The sequence below is a fragment of the Crocuta crocuta genome, unplaced genomic scaffold (assembly GCF_008692635.1).
Source record: "Crocuta crocuta isolate KB4526 unplaced genomic scaffold, BGI_CrCroc_1.0 scaffold296, whole genome shotgun sequence".
NCBI lineage: Eukaryota > Metazoa > Chordata > Mammalia > Carnivora > Hyaenidae > Crocuta > Crocuta crocuta.
In genome coordinates, this window is record NW_027530504.1 from 692,594 (window position 1) to 703,506 (window position 10,913).

Consider the following 10,913-nt stretch of genomic DNA (forward strand, 5'->3'; position numbering starts at 1 on the left):
GCCTGCTGTCTCCGCGTCCGCAGTGGGAGCCGCCATCTTGGACACTGGGTCACGTACCCCGGCAAGACGGACTCGTTGAAAACTCCCCGGCAGCCATCCCATGCGAGACGCCTGTGCTGCAATCACGGCGCTAAGATCACCGCATTTCCCAGAGACGGGCTGCAACTCTCGGCGTTCCGTACAAACACACAGGAGGCGGCCATCTTGTACGGCAACCCTCTCCGCCCCCATTTCCGGGGCTCTCTGACGCGACGGGGAGGCACGAGTCAACCTCAGTCAAGTCTCGCGCCCCCTAGCGCCGGTGGCCTCGCAGCGACGCCAGTTTTGACCTGTTGGGGATTCTGCTTCCGGGCCAGTCGGGCGGGACCTTGACGTCGCCTGGCCCAGCGGTGAGCGCCGCGCAGGGCGAGCCCGGGGTGGGATCTGCGCCTGCGCGCTGAGCGATCGGGGCGGGACGTGATTGGCGTGGCGTGACGTGACGTGGCGCGGCGGGGGAAATCCGGGGCGGACCTCCACGTTTATTTAGAGTCCTTGCGTGTCGTGAGTCCCCCGGGACGCTGTGAGGCGTGCGTTGGCACCGTTTCGAGATGAGGAAACGCGCGCGTCCGCCTCGGCCCCCGCAGAGACGGGATTGGGCGTCCCCTCACCCGTTTGTGTAAATGGGACACGCATCCACTGTGGGTTGTTGCGACGGTTCAGGGTCCAGACTTGGCGCCTGGTTTCTAATGCATATTCTGTCATGGACGGTGGCAACCACGTAGCCTCCACACCCCGCCTGCCGGGCACAGTTAACTCAGGCCGCGACTCCACGGGGGACGGGGTGTCAGCGTTACCGTTTTGCGCGTGAGAACAGTGAGAAAAGCAAAAGTAATTTGCCCAAGTTCGCGCAAAACGAGTAGCAAAGCCCGGATCCGGGAGCGAGGCCGGTCCTGGCCGCTGTCCCGGCTCTGGCAGCTGGACCTTCCTCCTCTACGTCCCTGAGAAGGCGGTGAACAAACAGGGACCCGGCACATAGTCCTTGCAGCCTTGTTTCGGCAGAGGGGCGAGGCCTCAAAGGACAGGCTTCGGGGAGACGGAAGGGCAGAGGGCGAGGACTGACCAGAGGGGAGGGGAGGGACGGGGTGGGGGGGGTGCGNAAAAATTAAAAAAATACGACGTGTGTACGTTACAGAGTACTATGCCACTCTTTTTTCATAATTTTTTGATACTTATTTCTGAGACAGAGAGACAGCGTGAGCAGGGGAGGGTCAGAGAGAGAGGGAGACAGAGAATCTGAAGCAGCTCCAGGCTCTGAGCTGTCAGCACAGAGCCCGACGTGGGGCTCAAACCCACGAACCGTGAGATCATGACCTGAACCGAAATTGGATGCTTAACCAACTGCGCCACCCAGGCGCCACTATGCGGCTCTGAAAAAGAGCAAAGCAGTGGTGTTATGGAATGAACCCCAAGATTATAGTTGTCACATATAATTATGATGGCATTTGGCTGCAAATAATAGAACATTCTTCTATTGTAGCTTAAAGAGACAAGCATTCCTCTATTGCACATAATAAGTAATCCAAGCATTGTCAGATCTGAGGCTTGTATGGGTCTGATGTGCCATCAGGGATGCAGACCCTTTTTCTTATGCAAAAAAGTTTCCGGACTGTGAATCGTCTATAAAAAGGTGCATAAATCATAAACGTGCAATTTAGTAAGTTATCGTAACGTGAATGTCCGTGTAACCACTACCTCAGTTAAGAAAGAGGATGCCGCCTGCATCCCAGACTCCCCGTTGTGCTCCTTTACCCCCTGCACTGGCAGATCCCCAGGAGGTGTGCTTGCGTGGATGCAGGTGTGCACACAGTCATGGGGTTGTGGCCCAGCCAGTCAGAGATGTTAACAGGCAAGAAATAGGACACAGGAATAAAGTCACTTCCTCAAGTGCTGGTGCCCTCAACCTTGGCACACCCAGTGGGGACCCCTCATCTGTGCCAGGCAGGACAAAGCCAATGGACGGAGCCAGGGCTGCGATGTGTCTGAGAAGCAGCTGAGGGTTGTGGGAGGAAGGCCGTGGGCTGAGGGCACCTCAGGGATGTATTTAATAATTAAGAGCACGTAAGAGCCACAGTTTGCTTCTTCATCATCCTACGATCGTCGTCATTGTCGTTGTCGTCGTCATCATCTGCATCATGATACTCGTGGGTGAGAATCCAGTACCTAGAGAAGGTGCTGTTTCTGTCCCTGGGAAAGAGACAAGGTTTGTTCGTGCAGGTGTGCAAATTGTCCTGTAGAAGAGATGAAATCAGGAAGCCTTTTCTATGTTTTCCAACTATCTAACAGATTGAAATTCCACGATATCCTCCTTAAACTTATGAATGACGTTCATGGAGGACAACACAAACCAAACCGGGAACGCCAGACCTTTGACTTTTGTCCACATAAGATGCACGATTATTGCTTCGTGCAGTGGTCTTTTAAGTCAGAGGAAAATGGGGCGCCTGGGTGGCTCAGTTGGTTTGGCGTCTGACTTTTGATTTTGGCTCAGGTCATGATCCCAGGGTCGTTGAATCCAGCCCCATGTTGGGCTCTGTGTGGGGTATGGAGCCTGCTTGGGATTCTCTCTGTCTCTCTCTCTCTCAAATAAAAACAAAAATAAGTCAACCAGAAGAAGGAAAGAGCAGAGCTACAAACAAAAAGGACATTTATGTTGTCTTTCATATTTACCCAAGTAGTTACCTTTCTTGGTGTTCTTTATTTTTTCCTTTGGAATTGAATTACCGACTAGTGTCATTTCATTTTAGCCTGAAAGGTTCCCTTTAGCATTTCTTGTGCAGGTCTGTTAGTAACAAATTTTCTTTTTTAAAAAAAAATGTTTATTTATTTATTTTGAGAGGGGGGAGGGGCAGAGAGAGAGAGAGAGAGTGAGACAGAGACAGAGAACCCCAAGCACGCTCAGTGCCATCGGCTCAGAGCCTGATGTGGGGCTTAATCTCACGACCAAGAGACAATGACCTGAGCCTAGACATAGAGCCGGATGCCTTAACCGACAGCCACACAGGCACCCCTGTTAGTGACACATTTTCTTAGTTTTTCTTTATCTAGAAAACTCTTAATTTCTCTTTCATTTTTATTCTATTATAGTATTTCATTCATTGACTTTTTTGGATAGCAGTCCAACCTTTCATTCTTGGGGAAAAGTCCATTTGATCATGATGGATAAATCTTTTTATACATTGCTTGATTTTGTTTGCTAGTATGTTGTTGAGACCGCTTATGTACAAATTTATAAAATATATTGGTCTGTAGTTTTCTTCTCTTGTGATGTCTTTGGTTTTGTTGTTACGGTAACACTGGCCTCAGAAAATGAATTGAGAAGTGTTCCTTCCTCCTCTGTTTTTGAGATGAGCTTGTGGAAAAGTCAGTAGTAATTCTTCCTTAGCATTTGGTAGCATTCATCAGTGAAGTCATCTGCCCCTGGGCTCTTCATTGTGGGTAGTTTTCCAAGTTACTAATTTAATAACTTAGTATAGGTCTATTCAGGTTGTCTGTTTCGTCTTGAGTCAGTTTTGGTAATTTCTGTCTTCCCTGGAATTTATTCATTTTATATAGGTTATATATTTTGTTAGGGCCCAAATAGCCATGGTATTCCTTTAGAATCCTTTCTTATTTCTGTAAGGTCAACAGTTATGTCCCCTCCAGGTAACTAGGGGCAAGATGAGAATGTTGTCCTGCCTCTCTGGAAGGAAAACTCTCTGAGCAGGAACTCGAGGGAGGGGGAGCCCTATGGTCGCAGCTGCAGTGGCCTGGAGGGGAGCCTCTGCGTTACTGAGCTGGGGCCTCCCAGCTGGGAGGTAGCATCTTGGTTCGAATACCTCAGACTCTCTTCCCTTGCTGTGTTTTCCTAAATGTTGTTGACTAGGTGTTTCTCCGTTTGTTCTTTGCCTTCACGGCCATGTCCAGAAGCTGTGAATGTTTGTGTTTTTATAGCTTTCACCAGTTTTACCAAGGAGGTCGGGCGAGCTCCTCATGCCCTGGTGGAAGTCTGCCCTTCACCTGCGTTCCTTGTTTTTGAAGGATATTTTGCTCCTAGCCGATTCCTGGTTAATAGCGTTTTTTCTGTTTAGCCTTTTGAGGGCCTCCCAATGCTTTCTGGCCTCCATGATTTCCGAAGAGAAATCTGCTGTTCGGCTTATGAAGGATTCCTTGTGCGTGGTGAATCATCTCCATCTTGCTACTTTCAAGTTTCTCTTTTGGTGTGGGCTCTTTGTCTCCTTGATTACGACGTGTCTAGGTGTGGATTGCTTTGAGTTTGTCCTGCTTGGACAGTCATTCTCATAACTGGCTTCAGTCCTTTGAACGTATTTAAATTTAAAAAATTTTTTAATGTTTATTTATTTTTGAGAGACAGAGACAGAGTGTGAGCAGGGGAGGGGCAGGGAGAGAGAGACACACGCACACACAGAATCCGAAGCAGGCTCCAAGCTCTGAGCTGTCAGCACCGACCCCGAAGCAGGGTTCAAATTCACCAACGGTGAGGTCGTGACCTGAGCCGAAGTCGACGCTTAACTGACTGAGCCACCCAGGCGCCCCCAAACATATTTAAAATAAGTGATTCACAGTCTTTGTCCAGTAAGTCCAATGCCTGACTTCCTTAAGTACAGTTTCTATTTACGTGCCCCCCTCCGTGGGTGGACCATCCTTTGTTATTTCTTTAATTTTTTTTAAATTAAAAAAATTTTTTTGGAAAAATTTATTTCTGAGAGAGACAGTGTGAGCAGGGGAGGGTCAGAGAGAGAGGGAGACACAGAATCCGAAACAGGCTCCAGGCTCTGAGCTGTCAGCACAGAGCCTGACTTGGGACTCGAACCCACAAACTGTGAGATCATGACCTGAGCCAAAGCTGGACGCTTAACCGACTGAGCCCCCCAGGCGCCCCATCCTTTGTTATTTCTTTGCAGGCCTCGCAACGCGTGTTGAAAGCTAGACATCTGAAATCCTGTGACGTGGTAACTCTGGGGTTCAGAATCCCGCTCCCCTGGGACTTGTTTTTGCTATTTGTTGTTGTTGCAACAGGTTGGTTGTTTAGTGGCTTTCATGAAGGAAATCTGTGTTTCTTGTCATGTGCGGCCACCAAAGTCTCTGATCGGTCAGCTTAGTGTCAGCTAATGCTTAAACAGACATTTCATTAAATGCCTAGAACCATTAAATCCCCAAGGCCTTCAGTGCTCACGAGGGCAGTTTGGAACGCCACCTTCTCCTTCACTTCCTGTGTCCACACAGGCTCACGTAGCCAGAAGTGAGAGCTTAGAGTCTTCTCAGGTAGTTTTGGGGCATGTGTGCGGCCCTACACGTCCTTCTGGATCCCAAGAAGATGGGACATCTCACTCCTCAGTTCCAAACACTGACTGCGACCATTTCCCCCCAGTTCTCATTGGGTTTATGAGGCATTTTGGAGATCCTCACCTTGCCATTCCTGCTGACGTTGTCTCATCCAGGTAGTATTTACAAAAGTTTTTACTTTTCACCTCTTGACAAATGACCACGGAGGATGTTTTCCATTTTTGTCACTGCCGACAAAGCTCTGTGGACGTTTTTGTCTATGTGTCTGGGCCCGTGTGCTCACACTTCTCTAGCACATATACCTGGATGTGGAATTGCTAGGCCTTGGGTATGCACATCTTTGGTAGATGATGCCAAACTGTTTTCTTAAGTGGTTATACAAAATTAGAGCAGGGAATGAGAGCTGCCCTTGATCCGCACCCCCACTAACAGCTGCTGTTCTGAGACTCAAAGTTTTGCCAATTCGTGAGTATATCGTGGCATCTTGTGGTTTTAATATACATTTCCCTAATTATTAATGATACTGTACGCCTTTCATCCTTATTTTTTAAGCTGATTTTTAAATTTATTTTGAGAGAGAGCATACACACATGCCCACACAAGTGGGGGAGGGGCAGAGAGCGACAATCAGAGAGAGTGAGAATCCCAAGCACTGCCAGCACGGAGTCTGATGCAGAGCTCCAACTCATGAACCGAGAGATCATGATCCGAGCCCGAGTCAGACACTTAACTGACTGAGCCCCCCAGGTGCCCCTGCCTTTCATCCTTACTGTCCATTTGAGTAACTCTTCTTTTGGAAGTGCCTGGTCAGATTCTTTTGCTTCTTTTTCTACTGTCTTGTCTTTTTCTTCTTAAATTGTATTTTTGTATGTATTTTGGATATGAATTCTCTGTCTGTTAGATGCGTTCCAGTGACCATCTCCCAACTCCATGGCCTGTGTTTCACTTAATGGCATCTTTTGAAAAATCTTTTATCTTTGGTTTGTGCTCTGGATTTGTAGAAGAGCTGGAAAGAATAGTAGAGAGGGTTCTGGCCTCATCTCAGACTGCACAGCTCCTAGTTTGCCCCTCTCACCCTTCACCCAGCTTTCTCTTGTGTGAACCTCTTGCATCAAGTGATAGGGTATCATTTTTTGTAAAGATGGCTGAGAGTAAGCGGTTTAGGCTTTGTGGGCCACACAGTCTCTGTTGTAACTACACAACTGTGTTTTGTAGTGTGAAAGTGGTCATAAACCATATGAAAACCAGTGGGTGTGACTGTGTTCCAGTAAAACTTCCTTTATGGAAACAGGTGGTTGGCCTACAGGCCATAGGTTTTTTTTTTTTTTTAAACGTTTTTTTTAATGTTTTATTTATTTCTAGGAGAGAGAGAGAGAGAGAGACAGCGTGAACAGGGGAGGGTCAGAGAGAGAGGGAGTCACAGACTGAAACAGGCTCCAGGCTCTGAGCCGGCAGTCAGCACAGAGCCCGACACGGGGCTCGAACCCACGAACCGCGAGATCATGACCTAAGCGAAAGTCGGACGCCCAACCGACTAAGCCACCCACGCGCCCCCAGGCCATAGGTTTTTGACTCTTGCTCTCTAGGGAAGGAGCATGCTCTCTTCTTCCCCCTTCTCTCTTCCTGTTAGGTAGAATGTAGACATTATGAGGAGGCAGGGGCAGCCATCTTGGCTCGTGAAATGGAAGCCGTGTGTTAAGGATGGGTGAGTAATCTTACCGAAGGAAGCTGTGTGCCTGAGTTTCATAGGATTCTGTGAGACATAAACATTTTTCTTGTTTAATCCATTGTTGTTTTGGAATTTTCTAACAGCAGTTTATACTGCATGTGTACTTTGCCCAGTTTGAGTGGGGTTTCTGTCTCCAGCGACCTAAAGAGCTTTGACTAACACAAATGATGATAGGAATTTGGGATCTAAAGAAAAGAATTGTTCTGAACATTCTGCTATGGGTAATTGATAGGCTCAGTGTTTGATTTTGTTTTCTGTAACATCTGGATAGTTCTGTCCTTCCAAAGTAGGGGAATAGTAAGGACGGTTCCCCGATCTCGCTAATGTGCAGGGTGTTATTTCTCAAACTCACTTGACTGAATGAAAACACTTTTCTGTACCATCGTAGTGAGCATCTGCAACACCTCATGCACTCTGGGAGGCATCATGGGAAAGGATGAATTACAGTTTGGTGTTCCCCTTTCCTGTAAAGAATGACAAGTATCTAGACTACTTTCTAGGGGACACAGAGGGAGGAGGGATTAATTGCGTGTGTGTGTGTGTGTGTGTTCAAGATTCATGAATTGTTCGGGGCACCTGGGTGGCTCAGCCGGTTAAGTGTCCGACTTCGGCTCAGGTCATGATCTTACGGTTTGTGGGTTTGAGCCCCGCGTCAGGCTCTGTGCTGACAGCTAGCTCAGAGCCTGGAGGCTGTTTCAGATTCTGTGTCTCCCTCTCTCTCTGACGCTCCCCTGCTCACGCTGCCTCTCTCTCAAAAATAAATAAAACATTTAAAAAATTAAAAAAAAATAAAAAGATTCATGAATTGTTCTCAGACAATTTTAACTTCTTTTAAATTTATTTTTGAGAGAGAGACAGCGTGCAAGTGGGCGAGGGGCAGAAAGAGAGGGAGACACAGAATCTGAAGCAGGCTCCAGGCTCTGAGCTAGCCGTCAGCACAGAACCCGACGCGGGGCTCGAACCCACAGACTGTGAGATCATGACCTGAGATCATGACCTGTACTGGTCACGTGATTATCTTTGTGACTGTCTTTGCAAGGAACCGAAGAAGCGGGAGCAGCAGTTGCCGCCGCGAGTGGGACTGGGAGATCAGAAGCGGAAGACGGACCTGGCACTCTCTAAACCTTCTGCAGCTGCCTGCGTCCCCAAACGGTGTCCTGCTGTCTCTGTCTCCTGGTACTCACCATGGCCTTGCCTGATCCCTTCCTACACTGCGCTGGGATTGCTCTATCACCAATAGAACATGGCAGAAATGATGGTATGTCGTTTCGGAGATTACATTTGATGGAAAGAAAACTCTCAAAAGGCCTTATATACAAGGGAAGCCACTTTAGATTTCTTTCCGTGTCAGCCCGACTATACATAAACTTGTTTAAACCAGAGGCCCGATCGATGGCCCACCACACATACATTGCTCTGTGCACCTACTTTGTACAGCGTAAGGGAAACCATCTATCAGAGCTCCTACTCCCTGCATTCTTGATGTTCAAACTTGTGATTCTTGTCTGTATGCAAATGTCGTGGTCTGATCTTTTACAAGAGGTAAAGAAGTATGTGTCTGTGAAAGCTGTTCATTCTCTGGAACATCGTCTTCCCTGTGAAGAGTTATTTCCTGAGCAGTTGTCCTAACTTGGGCTCTAATAAAACTCTCTTACTTTGAGAGATTCTGGAAGGCTTGCTCATTTTGCATCAACACATTGCAGATGACACTCCGGTTGGTCTGTCTCTGACACCTCCTGCCCATAGGCGCGTGAGCGGGCTGTCAGCCGGGCTACAGCCTCTGAGCGATGGGGCAGGAGGAGCTGCTCTAAGCTCACTTAAGTGCTGTTGGCCAGAGAAATGAGAGAGAGGGAGGGAGGAGGCGACTGTGACCGAGGTAGATGATACCCAGGGACAGTGGGACGTCTGAAACTCCAGGATCATTCAGGGAATTTTGCCCTGTCACTTGGCGGAAAAAGATCAAATTCGTTTTTTCATTTGGGGCCTGGTGGACGGCTCTAGATTTGCAACCGACTCTGCCACAGCAACTTCCCTGTGCTGTATTTTAACAATGACTGTCTTAACATGTTTAGTGCTTTCCATTCTGGCACTTTTGATGGAGAGTTAGGAGACTGGCTTCCTAGTCTGAGTTCTGCTCTTAGACAGCTGTGTGACTTTGGATAAGCGACCCTCTCTGGAACTGTATTTCGGTCTGTGAAATACGAATTAGATTGGGATCCCTAATGTTTCTTTTTGTCTGTGAAAATCTGGGATTTTATTCAAGGGTGTGGGAGTAGTGGAAAGACCTCCAGTTCAGAAACGGTCCTGGTTTCCGACCAACTTGCCATTTACTGGCTTTGATACTGGAGTTTCATCATCTATAAAGTCGGGATAATAATTATTAAATACTTTTTGAAGTTTATTGCCGGGAGCCGCACCGGCCTCTCTGGATGGCAATCATAGCAAGGAAATGGCAATATTTGCAGCTCCTGCCATGAGAAATGAAAACTGGGATCTCCTTCTGCTACTACTGGCTCATGTTGGATATAAGCTTGCTGGTATTGACCAGGCCTCACAATATTCCATATCAGACCCATATTCTGAACACAGATACCTCATANTGTTGTAACAGATTCCTTTCTATGACTTCATCTTGTTGGTGAACCTTTAAATAAAGATACAAAAACCGACAGGACAGAGATGCCTNGCCTGACGTGGGGCTCAAACATATGAACCATGATATCATGACCTGAGCAGAAACCAAGAGCAGAGAGCAGTTCACCAACTGAGCCACCCAGGCGCCCTGGGGGTAATAATATTTATAATGAAAAGTGCATGTATTCATTCCATCAATATTTATGGCCACCCTGGGACCCTGGTATGAACAATCTAGATAACTTTCTGCCGTCAGGGAGACTGCCTTCTGTTACAGTTTCCTATTGCTGCTGTAACAGATCACCACAAACTTGGTGGCTTACAACAGTACAAATTCATTATTTCTACAGTTCTGGAGGACAGAAGTCTGAAATGGGTCTCACTAGGGTCAAGTCCAGGAGCTTTTGGTTTGTCGGATGTTTCTTATGATTGCGCTGAGGTTAGAATGTGCATTTTCAGCAATTCTGTGATGGCACAGCAGGAGCGAGGTGCCCTTCTGCGTGCATCACAGGAGTGAGTACCTGCTGTCACCAAGTCGTACAATCGGTGATCCTCACCTTGATCACTTGGTTAAGGCAGTGGTTGCTCAGATTCTCCACCGTGAACTTACGGTTTCTCTTTCTCCAGTTACTAAATATTTTATAGGAGAAACTTGGAGGCTGTGCAGGCAGCCCGTTCCTGCTTAGGCTTTTGCCTGGGGTTTCCGTCCGTTCTCCGTTTGCAGCAGGCACCGCGGCTTCCGCCTCGGGCGCCGTCCCGCCTGGGCCCCGGGAGAGGAGGCCCGCGGAGGCGGAGGCGTGTGCGGTCGGGCGCGCCGCGGGCCTCCCGTTGCAGNCGGTCAGAAACGTGACCCCGCGGCTAGTTCTGACGCGCTTAAGATGGCCGATGACGGCTCTTCAAATACCGCCCGTCTCCTTACAGTGAGTTTAGAAAGTCACGGGTCCTAAAACCTCTCCAAGTGCACAGAAAGGTAAAGGCCGGTTCACGCCCTCCCCCCCACGGGCCCCGTCTCGGCCCCCCGGCCTGTGGCTTGGGGGTTCGCTCCGTCCCTCCGGCGTCTCCCGGGGCGCTTTTACCACTCAGGCGACAGAACGCGGCTTTGGTGCTCTTGGGGTTGCTTTCTATTACTGTTTCCATTAAGCAACAGCCGTTAAGCGATTGCCCAATTATTTGTTGAGAGAATAGTTATTACGGTGTCCGCGTCTAAGCGCACCTTCCTCTCCGCCTG

General features: G+C 48.3%; 2 protein-coding genes across 3 annotated transcripts in view; one reads left to right on the plus strand and one right to left on the minus strand.

Annotated features, from left to right (window-relative positions):
- Positions 1-10,913, minus strand: part of CNBP (CCHC-type zinc finger nucleic acid binding protein) — a 363,505-nt gene that overhangs the window by 251,336 nt on the left and 101,256 nt on the right. The gene's annotated exons all lie outside the window — the stretch shown is intronic.
- The window catches only part of RPN1 (ribophorin I), a 28,272-nt gene continuing 25,638 nt past the window's right edge, over positions 8,280-10,913 (plus strand). Inside the window, exon 1 of one of the 2 annotated variants that reach the window (XM_077766855.1) lies at positions 8,280-8,309. In XM_077766855.1, coding sequence (XP_077622981.1) covers positions 8,295-8,309 — 15 coding nt within the window. In that variant the 5' untranslated portion in view covers positions 8,280-8,294. Of the gene's footprint in view, positions 8,310-10,530; positions 10,606-10,913 lie in introns of those variants that run through there. The other variant, XM_077766854.1, reaches the window with a different exon arrangement.